We start from the raw sequence: 21,242 nt of genomic DNA on the forward strand, positions 1-21,242 counted from the left end.
ATAACTGGGGATGAGTGCTGGAAAAAATGGGGATTTCCAAAGATATTGGCAAAGATGTCCGGGTTAGCATGAATGACCTTGGAGATGACAGCGCAGAAGACTCCCAGGGGAAAGCTCCCTGTCGGGCTGTCATTAGATGGTGGGGTTGTTTCTCAGAAAGACTGATCCTGGACTTAGAACATTTGAAAATAGACTAATGTGAAATAAATGTAAAAAAAAAAAAAAAAAAGAAAAGCTCCTGTTTTCCCTGTTCCTCCTCACCGTCACCACCTGGCTGTCTCTCTCAAAGGCCTGTCAAGTTGTTGAAGCTCCTGGTTGAACCAAACAACTGACCATAAGATTTACACCCACCTCCTTCTCTCTGTCTCTCCCTCCCCAAACAGGTAAAGAGAGTGGCTTGGGAGAGGCCGACTTGCAGCCGAGCGCCGACCCTTCGGGCATGGACAGCAGCTACCTCAGCGTGAAGGAGGCCGGGGTGAAAGTCTCCCAGGACAGGGCCAGCACAGACCTCCCCAGCCCCATGGACAAGGCGGACTCAGAGAGCAACAAGGGCAAAAAGCGGAGGAACCGCACCACCTTCACCAGCTACCAGCTGGAGGAGCTGGAGAAGGTCTTCCAGAAGACCCACTACCCGGACGTCTACGCCAGGGAGCAGCTAGCCATGAGGACAGACCTCACCGAGGCTCGAGTGCAGGTAACGGGGATGCAGCCAGCTATTTACTTTGGCTGCTGGGTGCAGCCCTGCATTTCCCAGGGACACATCACAAGTGCTGGTGGGCATGGGGCAGCAGCACGGGATACCGACATTAATTCCTACTGTAAGGACCAAGCTGAGCCAGAGCAGGCTGTCTTCCCTGGCCAGCCTGGTCTCCCTCAGGAGTTATGGGCAAGATCAGGCACAGAGCCCAGGCAGGAAAGTGGCAGCTCTGGGTTTATCCATCACAAGTGGTGAAATAGCAGCTGGCGATGCCCGGAGCAGTGTGTGTGCCAGCAGCAGGCACAGCATGGCCATGCCATGTGTGAATGGGGTGGTGGCATCCTGCCTGCCCCCTCTGACCCCAGGACAGACCCCTTCTCTGCATGCTGCTGCTAGGACACAGAAACCAACTTGCAGAGGTGTGCAGTGGGCATTGCTTTCATGTAGCTCCCGCACAGTGCGCTTATCCTGTGCCTTTCTCCTCCTGTTCAATGTTTTGGGCTGCAGAGACCCAGTAAGGGCTCCTGCTTGGCACCAGCAACTGCCTGAGCTTCTCGAGCCCAGCCAGGGCTGCCACAGCTTTCCTTGGTGGTGGTGAAGCCAGGGCAGGGAGACAAGGAAGACTGAGGCTGGCAAAGGAAAGGGGAAAGGCATGAGGAAGCCTTGCGGGCTTCCTTCTGTGTCCAGGCAGCACTGTCCCTCACCAGCAGCATCAGCTTCAGAGCCCTGGGCAGGGGAGGGATGGGACGGGATGGGATGGCATGGCATGGCATGGCATGGCATGGCATGGCATGGCAGGGGGCTTCACAGCCAGGGAACACAACGCCTCATCCAGCCCCCTTCAGAGACGGCCTTATGATTGCTGGGACTCTTAATGAAATCTTGTCAGCAGTGCCCCTGTGATGCAGCGGGGGCTTGAAAGTGAGAGGGAAATGTCAAACTTGGCTGTAGTGAAATCACCGCCTTGGAAAAAAAAAAAAAAGAAAAGAAAAAAAGCAAAGCAAAGCAAGAAGTAATATATCTTGATCCCTTTTCCCCCATAAAACCCTGGGAGGCTGATGGAAGGAGCGGAAAGACTGAGCTAAGCCTGCAGGAAATTAAACATGAAATGAAAACAAGCTCAAGTTATTCAATTCTCTCATCCCAGGCTCCAATTTCCCATTCCAGGCCACTGATAAAATGGTGTCCAGTTTCAGCGCTCAAGGATGAATTCTGGCTCTGTTCTTGCGAAGGGCTGGTGGCCATCTCCAGGAAGAGGGGAGACAGCCTGGCCGTCAGCAGGGGGACGGTCCTGGAGACAGACAGACAGACAGACCGAGCGGAGGGAGGAGGAGGCAGGGATGGGGAGAGATGGCGCTGCAAGGGGGCGAGCAGCCAGGAGGGAGGGGAGCTTGCTTTCATCCTGGGGAAGGACCAAAGTGACAGTGCAGCCCCTGAGTGGTCCCCAGCGATGGCCAGGGGTGCTGAGGCCTCAGCACCCCCACCTGCGCCCTGCCAGCTGGGCAGTGGGGGACAGCAGGGGGGCAGGGGGCAGAAGCTGTGCAATTTGTTTCACGCCCTCCCCAGCCCTGCCGCCCCCCACGGCACGTCAGAGGCACGTGCATATGGATTTAGGCACCAGCATATGGCCGCATGTTTATGGAGACATGAAACATTCTCAGTTCTGTAAATTTTTATGGGGTTGATTTGGTACATCGGTGCTTATCAAAGCCCTGTCTGCAGGAATCAGATCCACACCATTCACCTGCGCTCCCACCCTAGTCGTTAACAATGGGGCACAGCCCACAGCCCCCACATGGACACACTGCCCCACATGCCACAACCCCAATGGGCACGTCCCACACAGGTGGCACCTCAGCTGAAGGTAACAGAAAATGCATGCTTGTTGCTCCTTTAGATGTCCTTCTAAAAAGCAGGTGTCTTCCGAGAGCGAGGGAGCCAGGAACACGTAGCCGTGTCTCAGTGGATGTCTGTGCATCACCCACTGCCCTGCCCACCCTGCTTCCCTCGAAGAGCCACCTCTCAGTGCCACAGCCACCAGCACCTTGACCGAAGATGCTCTGCCACGAGCCTGCAGTTCGGGACTGCCAGTTTAGGCCACTTTGCTCTGTCGCCACCAGAACACCCAAGGCAAAAAGGCAGGGGCCGGGGGGATGCTCGGGCCACGCAGGTGAGGAGGGGATGCAGGGCAGTGCAGGTGAGTGGCTCGCCAGGTGGGGATGGCGGCATGTGCCCGGCATATGTGTGCCCCGGCACTGCGCCCAGCAGCTCCCTACCTGCTCCGCGCCCCTCTGAGCACAGCGGGGCCTCTGCCGCCCCGCGAGGAGCCGGGTCACCACCACGGGCTTTGAATCTGCAGATCAAAGCGGTGTGAGCCCGGCCAGCCCTGGGACTGGCCTGCAGCTGGGCTGGAGTGGCCGTGCCAAGAGGAGGGAGAAGAAAAGCAGACGGACGCCTGGGGCACCCGGCCCGCTGCAGTAGGACGCTCCGCATGCGTGGTGTGGGATGATACTAGGATCCTTCTGCTGGTTTCATTGCACCCTCTGGAAATCCTCTTAGGATGGAAGTCGCACCCATTTGAAAGCCTCGTGTAGCACAAATCCTTGGGCTGGTTTCTTCCTGGACAAGTTTCTAGCTTGCCCGGCTTCACTGCCTGGCTTGCCGCTGCCCTCTGAGGACAGGAGCATCCCGAAGGGGCTCCCATTTCTGCAGCAGCCCGTGAAGCCCTGGCTGAGCACTGGCATCAGCATGCTGAGCTGCGGCTCGCAGGGCCCCCCCACCCCCCCCCCCCACCCCGGGTCACCGTGCAAAACTCGAAGCAGAAGCTCCCGGACCGCTCCTTTCATGCACTGGCGTGACCTGCACAACCCAGCCCCTGGTGATCGCACGCATCGCTCAGTGCCTTCAAAGAAGCTCGTGATTGATGTGTTTCCCTGACTCACAGGCTTCAAGAGGCTTTGAAGACACTGGGCCAGGCTCTGATCTCTCTTATGCTGATGCAAATCAGGAGCAATGCTGCTGACAACAGTGCAATAATCCACACTGATGTCAAGCCAGTAAAAATAAGAGCAGAAACAGCGTTTTGGTCTTTCTGCTGCCTCGAAGGCATCTGAGCAGCACTGCAAAGCAGAGAGCTACAAACCCTACAAAGCAAACTAGGTGCAAAGCAGGGCACAAGAAACACTGTAGAAGTTCACTTGTCATTTCCCAGAGCCAAGAAGAGAAGGGATGCTGCACCTTTTTTAAAATAAAAAATAAAAAAATAAAAGTTAAGAAAAGCAAGACGGAGAGTCCAGTGGGAAACACAAGTTCTCAGCCGATGGCATCGTCACAGCCAGGACTGAGCCTGGGGAAAGCCCCAGCGCTGCCGGTTCCAGCCTGGCACCAGCACACCCAGATGAATTTGCACTTCTTGTCTGGGACTGGCTGGCACCGTGAGCGCTGCTGGCAGCAGCCAGACACGGGGAAGCTGCCTTCTCCTGGGGTAAAGCAGGCTGCTGGACGCAGGAGCTACCAGTGGCCCCAGCCAGGCCCCAGTGTCCAAAGCTGGGCTCCAAATTTTGCCCGGGTGCTCCCAGCCTGGAGTGCAGGCCGGTCCCAGCCCTACCGGCGAAGCTCCCGGTGCCCCCCTGCTCACAGCCCCGTGTCCCCCTCTCGCCCCCAGGTGTGGTTCCAGAACCGGCGAGCGAAATGGCGCAAGCGGGAGCGGTTCGGCCAGATGCAGCAGGTCCGGACCCACTTCTCCACCGCCTACGAGCTGCCCCTGCTCACCCGCGCTGAGAACTACGCCCAGGTGAGTGCGTGCCCCACCCTGGTCTGTCTGTCCATCACTGCTCTGCTCCAAGTCACGCTTCGCTCACCTGGGGGGGACGGGGCGCTCCCTCCCCAGGCCCTGATGCTCCTTTTCCCCCCTCCCCGCAGATCCAGAACCCCTCCTGGATCGGCAACAATGGCGCCGCCTCCCCCGTGCCCGCCTGCGTCGTCCCCTGCGAGCCGGTGCCCTCCTGCATGTCCCCCCACGCTCATCCCCACACGGCCGGCGGCGTCTCCGACTTTCTCGGCGTCTCCGGCACTGGCGGCCACGTGGGCCAGACGCACGTGGGAGGCCTCTTTGGCACGGCCGGCATCGGCCCCGGCCTCAACGGCTACGAGCTGAACAGCGAGCCGGACCGCAAGACCTCCAGCATCGCTGCCCTGCGGATGAAGGCGAAGGAGCACAGCGCCGCGATCTCCTGGGCGACATGACAGGGCTGCGGCCCAGCGCCTCGGGACACCGCGAGAGCCAGCGGGGACAGCCGGACAGAGCCGCCCGCCGGGACTCCAGCCCGCCCTTGCCTCCTCGGGGATGTGAACGCAGCACTTTTAGCTACCCTAGGTGTATAAAGGACGTGTGTTAACGTAAGTGGCGTGTTCCCAGCACGGACACGGGCAGCTCCCGGCTCTCCAGGGTCAGGCCGGGGAAAGGCGGGCACTGCTCCCGCCACCACCCGGTCTGGGGGTGTCCCCTGCCACTGCCACCTCCCCAGGAACCTGGGCGTCTTTTCTCCCTGCTCCTTTCTCTGTCACCAGATCTGCCTTTCTGGAGAGCAAGAGCCCGCCGGCATCCCCAGCGGCTTGCCCCATCCCACCCCCCCACACACGCACCCCTTCCCCTCCTGATCTGCCAGCAGCGAGGCTCAGATCTCGTCTGCCCCGGGCAGGGGACAGGACGGGGACTCTGGCACCAGCAAAGAGACACTTCTCAGGCTGCTCCTGTCCTCCTCGCAGGAGCCATGACTTCCCACAGCCGAACAGGGCTGGGAGAACACCAAGGGCTAGAAAGGAGGTGACACCACCCCGCCTCCTGCCATCCTGCTTCCTCCGCGTCCCATCCCGCAGCCAGAGGAGAAGCAAGGAGCCATGGAGGCACATGAAGGGGATGCCTCCTGCCAGCAGGCACAGTGCCACCACACCACAGGTCCTTGCTGGCTCTCTGGCCACCCAGCCAGAAAAGTGTCCAGGAGGTGACAGCTGCCTGGCACCGCCGGCGGCCCTGCAGAAGGTGACACCCCCACGGGCACCTGGGGTTTGCTCTGTGATTGTCGTGGCCATTGTGGTGCACGGTGGGGCAGCAAAACCTTTCCCCTGGCTTTTACTGGGTCAGGAATCACTGCCCTCTGACAGCAACAACAGGTCCCCAGAGACCCCACTGAGGAACAGCTCAAGCAGCAGTGCACAGGGCAGTGAGGGCATCGAAATCCTCGTCCACCTGGTCCCAGGGCCAGCCTCGTGTGACAACCGCCCTTCCCATCGCCCCCACACCCAGGGCCCCAGCACCAGCCTGCGGGGAGACACCGCAGCTCGCCCGGTTTGTCCCAGACAACATCCCTCCCACTCTCCCGCCCTCGATTTTCTCCCCGAGTGCTTCCACCAGTTAAGTTAAGGTCTCCTTTGCAAGGCTAAATTGTTCCCAAGCTGCCCAATGGTCTCGCAGTGCCAGGAATAATTTGCCTCACTGAATGTCACCCGGGCACCAGCACCCGCACCGCACAGCTATGCATGCTGAGCTTGAGCTTAATCAGCAAGGGAACTGTAGGGTTTTGCTCCCATACAAATGTGTGTCACCTTGTCCTCCCTCCCTGTGCTCTGTACTGGGGGATCCAGTGTCCAGGGATATTTAGTGGTCCTGGAAAGGGCTTCAAATAGGCTACAACCAAATATCAGGGTTCAGGTTAACTGCCGTATAAAAATATTTCTACAGTGCCTAGGCATTGTTGTACACCACATAAATGATACATCAACGCTAGATCAAATGTAACATATATTTATTGGAATACAAAAAGACCGGTAGTACTGTTTCTTTTCTATCTAAAAATGCTAAGAGATGCCTGGCTTGGTACTCATCAGGAACCAGCATGAAGTTAAGCAGACTACGCATATGACCTGGGCTTTTCCCATCCGAAGCAAACAAGACTTATGTCCCAGCCTAAACATTCAGCTAAGTAATTGGGCTAAAAAGTGTTTCAGGTGCTAAAAATGATGCTGATCACATGGGATCGCTGCCCAAACCTCTTTTATCCTGCATGCACTGGCACCATTACAATCTAAAAATTGCATTGTGTACCAACTTTTTCCTTCCATCCATGTACACCCCAGACCTCCTTGTGTTAGAAAAGAGCCCCTTCCTGTGGTGCGGAGGGAAAGGTGTTTTCCACCGCAGTGTTCAGCCCCCGGAGAAGTGGAGCCGAGGAGGGTGCAGGACCCACAGGTACTGCTGGCTGCCCTGCTGGAGACCCATGGCTATCCCAGGGCTTAGCTGCACTCTCTGCTGAAGTCTAAGGGTATTTCTTCCTCCTCGGCTTCACAGGGCCAGCATTTCACCCGTAGCAGCTCACGGGACGGAGTGCTGCATCCCCTGTCTCCTTGGAGAGGGCAGCCTCCTGGCAGCGCTACCGGCCTTAACAGAACCCCTGCTTTCTTACCTTAAAAACCCACGAGCAAAGTGTGCATTGTCCTCCATCTATCCTGAGCACTGCCACGTGTGCCCAGCCGTGAGCCTGCCGGGGTGCACCAAGAGCGGGGAGCGCTGCTGCCCGGTGTGCCAGCACAGCTCCCCCTTGCCCACAGGTCAGTCCGGGTGGCTCGAGCGGCAAAAGCCTCGGGCAGCAGCTATTAGAGCAGTTTTTGAGCTGCGTGCATCTGTATTTACACGCATTTTTTAATTAATTTAAAAGTTTTTTTAAAAAATATAGCTGTTAAATTAACAAGAAAAGCTGTATAAATATATATATATATACTTTTATATATATATATATATGTATGTATCTTAACCTAGCCAGCCTGCGGCTACTGCATTTCTTAAGGGTCACAGGGTCAGTGCTGTTCTTGCAATCTCAAGCTACCACGATGATGCCTTTTTTTAATTATTATTATTATTTTAATACCTTTTGACTCTATTTATGACTTTCTTCTCTATTTATTTCTTATTTAGTCTTTTACTCCTGTCCATACATGGAGCCACAATTCCCTGGCTTGGATTTAAATGCCTTCGAAGCTGCGAGCTTCGTCCCCAGCCACCACCAAAGCACCCCACGAGCCCCTGGCCGCCCCGTGGTGGCATCCTCTGTGGGTGCAGTGCCTGCAGCCCGGGCCAGGCTCCTGTCTGGGTACCCTCTCCAGCCTTACAGAGGTAACAAAGCACTCTTCTGAGCGGCTCCAGCCATGCAGCAGGCTCCCTGCAAGGGGGCTGCCTGGGGTTAGAAATGCAAGGGACATCCCAGGGGTTGGAGACGAGGAGCAGACAAGTGGGGAGAGCAGCGCGGGTTCCCAGCCGGGTGCTGCCAGTTGCCAAGCACCCAGAGCAGCAGTTGGTGCTTCGATAGCTGCTGCAAGCCAGTGGTGACTTTACCATAGCTCCCCCTTACCCCCATGCCCATCCCCACAAAGCCCTTTGCTTCTCCGAACACCTCCTGCTGCCCAGGCGGGCTGCTGGGTACCGCAGCGCCCCGGCTCCGAAGGCTGCTGTCACCATGAGTCCAAGAGCAGTGGGGCAAGGCAGGGGCCAGGCCGTCCCCCCAGGGACATTTCCCACCACCAGCACGGCCCAGTGCTGCTTTCATCTGTACTGGGGCACATCTGGCCCAAGGCACAGGTATTATGGCAAGGCCACCAGCACTTGCGACATGGCAGAGCTGCTGCACGCATGGTGTCCCCTGCACACTGGGAGGGGGGAAGCGAGGGGTTCCTCCAGTGGCGGGGGTGTTTTGGGGAGGGGATTCCAGTTCCCCTGCTTCACAGAGCGCACCCAGGCTCGGCAGCGCGTTGTAAAACACTCTCCAAACAAACAAAGCCAAAAAGGTAGTTTCCTGGAAAAAAAAAAAAAGAGGGTTGAAAAATAATCAGGCAGATGCAGAGACCCGTGTTTATTTTGCTGCTCTGACTGACACAACAAAAAGCAAACAGACCAAATTAGAAATTAAACCCAAATGGGAACGGGGGCCGAATCGAGCTGGAAGTCGTCCCCAGCCCTTTTCGGCTTGGGGAAGGATCCTGGGAGGAGGCAGGGCGCAGCCTCGCACCCTGCTAGCTCCTTGCTGGTAACGCGATGCCCCGCTCCCCCACATAGCTAGGTAGGTAGGTAGAGCTAGGACTTTTGTACTACTGATTTTGAAGGACAGTTTTCAATGTGTAATAATATATCGGTTTAGGTGTGCAGTGTTTGAAAGAGAGACTGGGAGAAAGAAAGAAAACAAACCTCAATCAATATTATTGTTTTTTTGTTGTAAAATATTGTAACCTTGTATAAACGCAAACTTTTTTTTTCTTTAGCTTAAAGGCCTGGGGTAGAACATATTAAAAAAATAAAAAAGTTTGAAAAAGTTCAGGAAAAAAGAATAAAAAAATCATTAAAACTGTTGCCATTGTGAGGTTTGTGCCATGTGATGTTAATGCCTATGCAGCCATGTATTACCAGTTAATTACAGTGGAATATTAAAAAAAGAAGAAACAGTCTTGCAGCTTGGTCCTTTCCATGTTTTTTCAAAGTAAGTTATTGCACTTGCAGCAGCTTTTTTTTTTTTTTTTGGGGGGGGGGGGGCTGGAATTTCTGGGCACCAATTTTTATTTTTCCTTTCTTTTTTTTTTTTTTTTTTTTTTTTTTAAGGAGTGAAATTGCTGGGAAAGCCCCCGCTTCCAAGGCCCCCTGGCTGAGGAGATACAAACACCGCTGTTGTTGTTTTGGTTTGCAATAAACTCCTTCTCTTCTCCGCTCTCAACTGGAATCTGTCTGTTTTGTTCCTGACTCATGACAGATGAAATGTGATCAGAGGGGCCTCCAAAATCTCACGTTAATTGAAGTTGGCAAAAAATACTAACAGTGCCCTTTTGAACTGCTGACACAGTGCAGAATGGATTAGCTGGGGGTAGATTAACAACAGGTGGCAGCTCACCAGCCCGCTGCCTCTGCCCCTACAGAGATGGCCAGCAGCCCCGCAGCCAGCACGGGGACACACGGGGCTGCGGGGCAAAGCCCTTTGGGTTTGGCTTCCCCCTGCACCGAGGGGAGGGCTTGGCTGAGCCCCAGGGCTCCCAGCGCACGTCCCTTCCCTTCCCGTGTCCCTCACCTTCCCATCGCTTGGCCGGCAGCACCAGCTCGGTTCAGCTGGAGCGTGGCTGTTTTCCATCTCGCAGAGAAACAGATAATGCAGGTGCTGTTGCAAGCTTATCCATTCCTCTCACTTGCAGAAGAAAAATTCCTTCCCTCCCCAAGCACTCGGAGCCAGATTCTCCAGATGTTGGCAAAGCTCTGACTATTGAGAGCCTGAAGCCAGCTTCAGTAACATCCTGGTCATATGGGTTTACATCAGAAATTGCTCCTGGCCTGAGTATTACCAAAGAGCTGAAAAGCCTCTCTTTAGACTCCAGATAGCGGCAGGACCCAGATTAGAAACGTGCCACTTCTGTCGCAGCTGCACTTTCCCACCGGTATTACAGGAGTTGTTTAGAACAGACGGAAACATTTCTCACTGGGAGATGTGCCTACAGCACCTAGGTTAACATCTTCCTTCTCTGCTGGCAAATGTGACTTGGAGGCAGGGCAAAGTTCAGGCAGTTTTAATGAAAAACAATTTTCTCCTCCTGTAAACTAAACGGATTTGCCTTTTTTCTTCCTCTTTTTAAAAGCAGGTTATTAACCTTTAAGCAGATGGATGTACAATAATCTTCTCGTTGGCAAGAAAGGTAACGGCCACGCAAGGTGCATCTGCTTATGGCCAGATGGAGGCCACATGTAAAGGTGTTGCATTTAATCTGAGACAAACAAGTGTTTATTATTTGTGAAAGGATCTTCCACTTTCTCCTGCTTTTCAGTTCGTAACTTACTCACAGGGTAAAGACAGATGCTCCGAGTTAGCAATCTGCTCCCTTTGCTGCGGCCTTGCCGAATTCCTGGATCTCATTTTACAGTGCTTTCTGCTCCCAGCCTTCTCCCCCGTCTGTCTTTGTATGAAGTGTGGCAAATGGGGGATTGTTCCCCACCAGTCCTCAGCCAGAGGCACCCAGCACTGTCTGTGCCTAGCACACAGCTGAGATGTGGCCCTCTCTCCCAAAGAAAGGTTTCACAAAAGAAGGACCAGTAAGTTCTCAGGCGGCCAGACCATCAGGAAAGAAACAGCGTTTTGTCCTGAAGCCCTCGGGTATCCTACCAAAGGACTCACCCACTGGATGAGCAGAAGCGAGATGTTCACACTGTGCGGGTGGATATCCGTAAGCAGCACTTCACAATCAGGCCCACTTTTTGTTATTTCTCTTCATATAACCTTTGTTCTCCCCCTGCCCACCTTACCCACTCTTGTCCCCGCTCAGACAATCCAGCACTGAGCGCTGATCCAAGTTCACAGACCTACCGAGACCACGGCCAAGTTGCATTGATCTTAGCTCACAGCTATTGCAGAGCTGTCGTTCTTGGCTGGACAGGAACATTTCCTATTGATGCGAGTAAACAGGCGTTTAGAACGAGGAAAGGAAATTTGAAGAAGAATTACTGGATCCTTTTCCAGCCAAATGAAGACAGCAAACAGGCAACCTTGCAGGGAATACCTTTGAGCTGTGCTGCCTGTTTTCGGTCGGAAAACTCCCTGCGTGCTGCTAGCTCCATGCCACTCCACTTAATTGCATCAATTGTCGCTGTTATCCTTTAATGGGAAACATAACTCGCTTTCAAAGCAACCACAAGAAGCTGCAGACAGGGCAATCCTGAAGATCAGCAGAGGTGGGACTGCATTACAGCCATTTCCATCAGGCTGAAATTACACAGAGTGCACCAGGAATGTCTCTAAATGGCTTCAAGCCAGGATAGGCTGCAGCACACTGACACTGAAAGTCAAGGCCAGCAGTCCTCTACCTTGGTATTGAACTACCCAATACTCCAAACAAAGCGTGGCCGTTACGCTAAAACATGGACTTAGGATCCTGGTGTTCAACCCTGTTTTCACCCGCACAGCTCCTAAGGCCATGGGTATATCACAGCTCCTCTCCATTTGCCCATCTGCAGTAACAGGTACGATGCCGGTCTTATTCAAGCAGGACGACTGTGGTGCTCGGTTTGTTGTTCTGCTCAGACACAGCAGTGGCAAGCATCAGAAAAGGAAGTTACGCTATCCTACATACGATCACACAGCATGACACACAACCGACAGATCCACAACTCAACAGCAAAGCAAAAACATTCCAGATGATTGTTCTGCTGAACAAATGCTCTCTCTCTCTCTATATATATATATATAAAAAAAATTTTTGCAGGAGGGTGGTGCAAGTGACTACCTGCTAATCAGATATCTTTCAGGTGCTACAGAAAGATCCTAAGTCTGTGTTCAAGGTTTCTAGTTGGTTTTGACAGGAACAAATTTTTGGGGCCTAAAAAAATTTTAAAAGTCAATATAGGTGGAACATTTCTCTAGTTTTTATTCTGCTCAACTGTTCAAGAACAGCCTGAAGTTAGCAAGCGGACCAGCCCAGTTTCTAGTAGAAAGATGACTTTGAGAAATATTTTTTTGCTTTAAGTACATGGAGGAAATGCTCCACGATTGCAAGAACCCCCTGTACAGAACATTTGGAGCTACATATTAGTTTATAAACATACTTTGCAGCAGTCTTAGCGAAAATTCAACATGCAACTCTTTATGAATGATGAAAAAAATCATACTTGCTCTGTCTTATCTCTCAGTAAGGCATTTAAAATCCACTTTCTCATCAGCACTGTCAGTTTGTTTTTCTTTCTTGTGTTGTGCTGTGGTGGTGTTGTGGCAGTAGCGTCCATGTGAAAGGGATGGACAGGAGATTTCTGCAGTACAAATTAACCCTTCTGAGATCTTTCCCGATGCAAAGATGCTTCACCTGTGGTAAGTACGCAGGGTGCCAGACACTCGTTATGGAGCTTTCAGCATAGGGAAGAACTAGTTTCTGCAGTAAAGCGTATTTGAACTGCACGAGCAGAAGTAAGATGGGCATTCAAGGGCAGGAGCTGGAGATGGCAAGAGAAAGTAATTCCTAATGTTAGGGCTCGAACTGGCATCCCCTGAAATGAGCCAGTGGGCCTGTGAGGAAGGGAAGAGTCACCACACTGCAGGGGGGAGTTGGTGATGCTAAAAATGTATATCCTTATGACTTACCATGACTGGCGGCACACACACTATGGTACATCATACCCCATAAAGCAGCAAGGTGTGTCCTTCACAGGCCCTTTTGCAGCATGCTTGGTAGGGATTGTGCTGGAACAAAGAGCTGCTACCACACCGAATTCCACCGTTGATGATTCAGCCAAAGCTCTTTTCTCAAAAACACAATTTTTCAACATTGGCTGTCTCTCTTCACAAAAAAAGAAAGGATCTGCTCCCTGTTTCTTCAAGATAAATGCCACTGTCTAATCTTGGTAGAAAGTTAGAGCAACAACTACTTACTTGAAAAAGGTGAGTGGGATGAATTCATGCATAGCAAACTTCCACTTCAAAGACAACCATCTCACTCTGCTTACAGGCAAGACAAAATATTGACAGGTCCTGCTAAAGTACATTGTGGATATTCAAGTTTAACAGAGATTTATGTAGCAAAACAGCCTGTCATTGCAATTCTCCTTGTAAATGCAGTCGTGTTTCCTGATGTATACCAACGCAGCTCAGAAAGTGAAATACAAGAAATGCTCCTTGGATTTACCTTTTAATATACCAATATTAAACTCTTTTGATAACATATATACAATGAAAAGTTAACAACAATCTTAATTTAACGACTGACAACAAAACCATTCCAAATCAGTCATACAGGTACATCCTACCTTTACAGGTTTTGAACCAACAAAACCAAAACAAATATAAATGTAGTGGGGAAGTAGGCCATTTTACTTTTTTTTTTTTTTTAAACCAGTCAATTGCCCATTTTTCTCTATGGCACAGAGAAAAATTACCATTTAAGTGAGACAGACCTATAAAAGCAACTGTAAAGTGCTAAAAGACAAAACATGACTGATACAGGTCACTTGGCATTTTGAGGAAGGGGAGCCCACTCAGATACTCTGGGATGCAGACACAAGGACCTGTTGCCTTTTACTGACTTGAGACCATAGAGCAGTTTAGGAGGGTTGGTTAAGTTGCCCCCACCTGAAAATAATCCACCAACTATTTGAAATCCTCCATGTCTTTTAAGACGCTGTGCAAAACATGGAATTCTGGCTTTACTGAGGAAGAAGCAAGAAATCACAGCAGCTTCACAACTTTGTGTAAGGAAGATGCTACAACTCAGTTATATTGCCAAGCTGAGATCAGCCCCAAAAGAAAGGCTAAAATTCAAGTGACCACTACACTTTTACAGCCACCCTTTTAAAGTAAACTTTTTAGAATAAATATGCTGAGCTTCTCTTGATGCTCAAGCACCAGGGCATAAAGCAACAGAAAGATTCAGAAGATTCATGTGAATGAACATACGATACTGCGAAGGAGAAATAGCAAGCAACAAACCTTCCTCAATCTTGTGATACCCACTGTGCTGAAGCAGTTTTTGTCACTGCAAAAGCTGTCCTCCTAGCTCCCTTACACCCCCTCCCACAGCAAATTCGGAATGAAACAAAGACTACAGTGAAAACCATTTACTAGTAATTAAACTTTCCCAGAGTTTTGGACGATACAGTTTACAGGCACATCCCAGGGGAGTTATGAAGTGAAGCATCCCCTCAGAGCTATTGTTCCAATATGATTTTCATTCACAGCACATCCACTGCGTTGGGCAATAAGATAAGTCTTAGTGGGGGTGAGACAAATAGGAGCAGATGTTTCCTGTTTCTAGCCTGACTTTCATTTGGTTTCTGTCATTGCTGCCTATCCAGCTTAGGAGAGGGGGTGAACTGTGATGCCTAACACTTGTCCTATTGTTTGGGGTTTGGCAAAATCTGAGGAATAAGGCTGCTCATAGCAGAACAGAAAAACAGCCCTTCGAGTAGGATATCCCTGTAACTGGCAGCAACGGAGGTTTCAAAAGACAGCCAAATCACCCTTATCTGGTAACAGACGTTTTATCAGCGGAGCTGAAAGAGAGATTCTTTTCTCAGCCCAACGTGGTATCGTCTTTAATATCAAAGGACAAGAGGTAATGGTCCATGCAATTTTATTTCTACCTTTGCTGCATTTAATTTTCTAATTCAGGTTAATTTCAGTATTGAGAAACAATTCCAATGCTTTTAAGAAATGTAAAGCTTCTCCAAAAGCTTTCCTAAGCAGCATGTTTCAGTGGCAGCCTGTAGCAATGGGTTCCTTAGTTAAATTACAAGCTAAGACCCAGCAGTTTTTCCAACAGTAATTTACAGGAGTTTGCAAGTGTGTGTTAGTGTCTTGTGTGTACACATACCCCTGCACATCAAAGCTTTAACTGGGAGTTTCTGTAAATTGAAGGTTTTTACAAGTCAGTACTACAACACACTGCTTGCTGAAGAGGATTCAGATGTTAAAACTTGACTTCATAGCTGCTGTTCCAATGTATGGCTACGATGTAGAATTGTTACCTGGCTGTTCTGTTTTGCTAATGAAAAGCAAACATGAAAGATACTTCTCTGTGTAATACTCATTTTAACACAGTCCTGGTCTCTTGCACGGACGTAGCAGAAAACCTGAGATTTATGCAGAAAGAAGGGCTGCAGCATTTGGAGCTGTATCCTGCAGGTCTCTCTGCATTAAAAAGACCATCCTCCCAGCTACTGTTTGTCTCAATTCACGTAAAAAATAAGTAACACAAAATGTTTTGCCCTTTAAACCATGTGATAAACACAGACTTTTGTTGCCGATGTTGTAAAAAAAAAAAAAAAAAAAAAAAAACCAAGCAAACAACTAAACTAAACATTTGTCCCACTATGCAGAAAAACAGGTTTGGTATTCAATTAAGCCCGCAATTAAGCTCAAAAGTTGTAGGCCCACCTATGGCCCAGGAAATAAGCTCCTCCCAAAAGAGAGCACCTATACATTCCAGGCAGTTGTTTCAAATGTACGGATGCTTAGGAATCAGAGGACTGCAGCACATTCGATAGAAGAGGTCACTCATGCCACAGACAGCGAGATTCAGTTTTATTCTCCCAGGTGCACAGCCTCCTTTGGAGAAAAGTGTCTGACATTTCTGGTAGGACCCATGAATATATTCAATCCTCTGTGAGCAACAGAGAGTTAGTTGTTCAGCTTTCCATTCCACCTTTGTGCAATATAAAAGTAAGACAATACACTAAAATACAACATTAATTCCCGTTTCCCTTGGGTGTAACCCACTCTAGCATGTTTTTTTTTTTTTTTTTTTCTTCAGGGCCTTATATTCCTCTTAGCACCTTTTCCACTGGTGTTTTCAGCACTCAGGTTTGTGTCACAGCTGCCATTACAAGCTGCCGATATTGGGAAAGCTCTTCAGTTTCTCAGGAAAGTCATCTTTGTACAGGACGGGGTCGGCACGGTGCTCCACCACTTTCAGAGGCATGGTCCCAAAGACAGAGGCAAACTTATTGATGCATTCAGATCTGGTGAAAGGGAAAGCAGTGTGATTAAGAACCACAATAACTGGGCTGGCTACCAGCTCCCACACCAACATAACTGGTAGGAAAACAACGCAGTAACCTTCCCTCGTGTGCTTGGAGGTATTTCAGCCATGCTGGCCACTACTACATAAAAAGAGAGCCTCATTGCAGAGAGAACTGAAAAGAAGCTGGTGTTCTTTGATTTATCCGTTTAATCACAGAGAAGAGCAAGGGGATGCCGGCAGCAGCACATGTGCACATGGAGGTCAAAGCTTCTCCCCTCCCTCCCCCTAGAATTCCAGTCATTCTTAAAGCGATGTACATGCTGTAAACCAGAACAGATTAACTGCCAACATGTCTCTTAAAGGGCCGCTCTTGGGTCAGTTTGGCTCATAACGACAGCTCTGCAAAATACAAGCCTTTGTGAAAGTGAAGTTCTACAAAAAGTCTCTTTTTTTTTTTCCAGACTTCTTCAGAAGCTCTGTCTTTTCACACAAAAATAAACATGCCTTAACGTATAGGTAGCACTGACTATACTGTAAGTTAGCGGTGAAGCTGAATAAAAAAACTACAAAACAAAACCATCTAGCTTATTTTCCTTGTCTAAATAAAGAGATACTGAGCAGCAAGGCATCCCATTAGCATAAAGATTAGACCACTGATGATTCTTTCAGTTTTAATAATCCCAGGTGTCAGCAACGCTGTGGAAGGGAGCAGCCTTGTGCTTCAAAAAGTAAGCAAGCAGATGTTTAACCTTCCAGTGCTCCTTTAACTCTTTCACTGAAAGACATGCTACCTGTGGAAGCAAGGCAAGCAAAACGTGCCTAATCTCACCCTGGTCAGCACTCAGCTCACAATAGCTCCCTACTTTATAATGCAGCTCTTAAAAATTTCAGACACCGAGAATCATGATGACAGTCCCTAAGACACAACACACCAGAGACAGGTAAAAGCAAAAGGATCACGTTTCTTTCACTGTTTAGAAACGAAAAGAGAAAACAAAAAAGAGATGAGTGCTTTGACTCGGCTAGAGAGGCTGCCGTGCTGCAGGCGGTCCCGGAGCAGGTCTCTTGCCCCGCAACCACTGCACTCCCTTCCCGACCCCTTCGAAGGGTTAGGGGGTCACTACGGCTCCAGGATAATTTTCCTGAACAGACCCAGTCAATCACACCAACTGAGTGTGACAGTTTTGTGATGGGGACTGCTCAACGCTGGCCCAAACACTCGTTTGAAGTAGATGGGACAGCAAAACTGGTTTTCAAAATTAATTCCTCAGCCTCTCAGCATCCTATGGCTCCCTCCTTAACTGGAGTAAGTGACTGAAAAACGCAGAGCCCAAGCTGTAGAATGGTACATCTCTACATTGCTGTTTCAAGTTATAATGGTCATATTTCAAGCCCTTTCCTGGCCTGAGAAGAGAGTCAGAAAATGACCTCATGGGCAATATTTGAATAAAATGTTTAATAAAGGTAAATACAGAGATTTGGCTTTCTGCTACCTTCTCATCTTCTCAAACCTCTTCCCACCCTACGCCTGTATCTTTGCACTAGGAAACAAATGAAGTGGAACTCAAGGAGCAAGAGGAAACTGTGCAGGACAAAACAGCCCCCTGAACTGGCACAGGGCCTCTGATTTAGCCCAGGCCTGGAGTAGCCAAGGAGCTACCAGTCAGGGCTGAAGTGAGCAGACAAGCAGCCAAAAGACTACAGTAACACACACAGCAGAAACTGAGCGCTGAGCAGGCACACTAAGCAGTTCCTGTTGTCTCTGTAAGATGCCCACCACGAGATAACTTAAAGACATCTCAGGTGAGGTCAGACATCCAAATCATCTGTCGCTTCTCAGGAAGACAGCAACCTGCACACCACGCTGTCAGTGCTGGAGAAGCCTGATGGCAGGAGAAGCACAAACCTCGCAGGCCTGGAGGTAGATGCGTATGTGAGAAGCCTGCCCAGCTGCTGTCCCACACTGGTTTCTGGAATACAAGGCCTTTTGCTTCTCCTCCACTGCTTCAAATCCTGCCTCTGCCAGTAATGACTGAAAGGCATTGTAATGTAACAGCTGCTGGGCTGCCTGTGCAAAATGAATTAGTTATCTCAGCCTGCTGCCCGAACCCAGCAGCACCTCAGAGCAAAAGACCAAGCTGGATGGAGAGAGGAGACAACTGACCTCCTCCCTCCACAAGCTACACTGCTAAACCAAAGACGAGGTCTCAGGAGAAAATATCAAGATGGGATCCCTCTACGGCCAAACTTATTCTGGTGGTAAAACCATTCAAGAATACCAACCAGTACAATACCTTCAACCATCAACAAACCACTTTGTTGTTAAAGAAATGATAACATGAAAAAATGGAAAAAAAAAAAAAAGCATGTTCTAAGCATTCTGGCTGAATTGGAAAAGTTAGTCCTCAGGAAACATCAAATTCAAATATCAGAAGCAGCTTTTTTGGATGAAAGAAATGTCACAGACAAACCACAAAGTGTGTTCGAAGGAAGGCTGCCTCTTTCCAAAAATTTCATTTCCTGCACTGAACTAAATCACTCAAATGCTAAAGCATTTGCCACTTTTGGACCACATAAAACAGAAGGGACATCCAGCACATTAAACATGCAGAGGTAGGAAGCCAAGAAAACATGTCGTCTTATACAAAGGGTTGGTGCTTTTCTTCATTGTGTTGATATTTTGCAAATTCATACTGAGAGAGGCATCTTTGCTTCCCCGAATTATTCATTTTTTCCTTGCCCTGCTGACAACATGCAGTTGTGCCCAACAAGGAATTAAGATGGTGTGAACTGTGAAACTGGGAGCCCCGTTGCCCCTGACAGGCTGGATCAGCCTTGTCCCTGTTAAGGCCTCTCAATCAGCTTTCTCTCCCTTAAAATATTTTCAGGGAGGGTAACCCTGCACCTACAGCCTTTGGTCAACCATTACCTGGTCAGTTTGCCTCTTAAGGGAAAGTCTTCCTATTTTGACTTGAACAAATATTTACATGCCCTAAATAAGATGCTGTGTTAGTGTAGCTGCAGAAGCGGCTCAGCCTCTTGCTACATTTAGTGTATAGACAGTTGCCCTCTAGGCTGCATTTTATAAAGTTCTCAATTTTTAGAGAGCCAGATGCAAAGTTGCTAAAGGCAGAAAACTTGTTGCTACTTAAACAACACCTGTAAATACATGGATTATGAGATCCTTCTAAAGTTTTTTCTGCAATCTGATGTAAAGGCTAACCTAGGGCAAGAAGGAGATTCTTGGTTCAAAGCTTCCTTTGGTTAATGTATTTTAATGATGGAGCTCGCTAACCCCGAGGACTGAAGTCTTTTATTTATCTTGGAAAAATTGCACAGCAGGACAAACAGCAATGTTGGCTTTCCCATGATTGGCTGTAAATATCTTCACTATTGGTCAAAAAAATAATCCCTTAATAAGAGACAGAATTCAACTGTACCACTGCACCATCTTTCCATTGTCTCTGCTGAGTGTCAAAATGCTGAAGGTAGATAATAGTTGAGTGGTAGATAATCAAAGGAAGTGGGATGAGAAGGTATTAGGTGTAGCATGTAGTCTCAGTATTATATTATTAATCTTCAAAATGAAGCCTTAATACACCTGACCTGTACACATCCACAGTTTTCCCTCCTGCACCCAGACTCCATTGCAGTATTTACAACTTTGTCTGGATACAAAAAAGTATGTGGATTTACAGTCTACGTAACATTTCTTGTACCTCAGTTACGTCCACTGTTAGAAATTACAGAGGAGAAGCAAAGCAACAGTTTAAACGTGTTCTCAATAAACTGTCAATGATACTTTACTTTGAGGATACAAGAATTGCTGGAGACATGGAAACATGACCTTTACCCCGCATCATAATGCACTCTGGAGCAAAGACCACTTTTTCATCTTCTGTTTTTACAGTGCTAACCTTAATGAGAACCTAGTTCATGACTGAAATTCCTATGTGTTGTTGTAATGCTGCTGGTACGATCATAGGAAAGCTCGACCGGGTTTAGGAAGCCCATCCTGTAAGCCAGTGCTGAACTGCTAGATAAACAACATCCTCCTGGGCTTCCTTCAGCTAACATTTAAGATCCACAGAGCTTCCAGCCCCTTCCTTAAGAAGTTTTCTGCAGAGAAATTTTTACCATCTTCATGGGGTACATTTTTACATCCAACCATCCAAGTGGGTTTTTTTTGTTTTGTTTTGTTTTTAAATCTAGCACCATTATACATCCAGTTCAAACACTTTGTCACTGACCTTGGTGGTTACGCTCTTCAATGCCCGGCATGATGCTCAGTTAAAAATCAACCAGACAAACCATGTATTTGTGTGTATTGTTTAATGTGTCTACACATCAAACAGATAGATCTATATACTCTTCTTACTAATAAGCCCCTGGACACATTTCAATACATAAATACCCTTTTTGTAGCAAAAGGCCAGTAGACAAATACAATACTTTAAATTTGCTGAGTAGTGCAGAGATGGAGAGAAAAAAAAGCTCATTGGTAAGACAACTATGTTAATTGGTAAGATATCCATGTTATTTTTCTCGTTCAAAATTAAAACAGTCTATTTTAAATGCACAGCAGGCTTGTTTTTATCTTGTCACCTCTTCTGCTGGTGTATTCCAGCACTATGGAAGCTACCTTTGCTTACCTACCCCATCAATTCTATGGCTTCTATGATTTTTCCCATAGATAGCAGGGGAGATGCTACAGCCTAAGGAGCCTAAGGGGAAATGCCTTTATTGGTCCTAGGTTAATTTCAGCTAATAATTACTATGTACGTTTATTCTCAGGGTTCTCAAATAAGGGTTTCCAACAGCTTTATCAAAGTGAGCAAACTTTCCCTTACTTTATGTATTCAGAAGCCAAGGAAGAAGGAAGCTTAGTGCTTGGTCAAGGTTAGGAAGCTATTTTACTGTAAAGCAGGGAATGAAAATACTTCTGGTTAACCGACTTTCAGTATTTCACTAAACTCTGTCTTTGCCAATACATACTTCATTTCAAAATTAATTTCTCAAAAAAATA

General features: G+C 48.7%; 2 protein-coding genes across 5 annotated transcripts in view; one reads left to right on the forward strand and one right to left on the reverse strand.

Annotated features, from left to right (window-relative positions):
• ALX4 (ALX homeobox 4) overlaps window positions 1-8,529 on the forward strand; it is a 30,358-nt gene extending 21,829 nt beyond the window's left edge. For both annotated transcript variants that reach the window (XM_035552327.2, XM_050710923.1), the window contains exons 2-5: window positions 384-694; window positions 4,362-4,490; window positions 4,619-5,095; window positions 7,668-8,529. In XM_035552327.2, coding sequence (XP_035408220.1) covers window positions 384-694; window positions 4,362-4,490; window positions 4,619-4,942 — 764 coding nt within the window. In that variant the 3' untranslated portion in view covers window positions 4,943-5,095; window positions 7,668-8,529. The remainder of the gene's footprint in view (window positions 1-383; window positions 695-4,361; window positions 4,491-4,618; window positions 5,096-7,667) is intronic.
• A 4,841-nt stretch (window positions 8,530-13,370) lies between these two features.
• Window positions 13,371-21,242, reverse strand: part of EXT2 (exostosin glycosyltransferase 2) — a 73,144-nt gene continuing 65,272 nt past the window's right edge. For all 3 annotated transcript variants that reach the window (XM_035552141.2, XM_050710942.1, XM_035552142.2), the window contains exon 14: window positions 13,371-16,214. In XM_035552141.2, the coding sequence (XP_035408034.1) occupies window positions 16,076-16,214 (139 nt within the window). In that variant the 3' untranslated portion in view covers window positions 13,371-16,075. The remainder of the gene's footprint in view (window positions 16,215-21,242) is intronic.

Source organism: Cygnus atratus, chromosome 5 (assembly GCF_013377495.2).
Source record: "Cygnus atratus isolate AKBS03 ecotype Queensland, Australia chromosome 5, CAtr_DNAZoo_HiC_assembly, whole genome shotgun sequence".
Taxonomy (NCBI): Eukaryota; Metazoa; Chordata; class Aves; order Anseriformes; family Anatidae; genus Cygnus; species Cygnus atratus.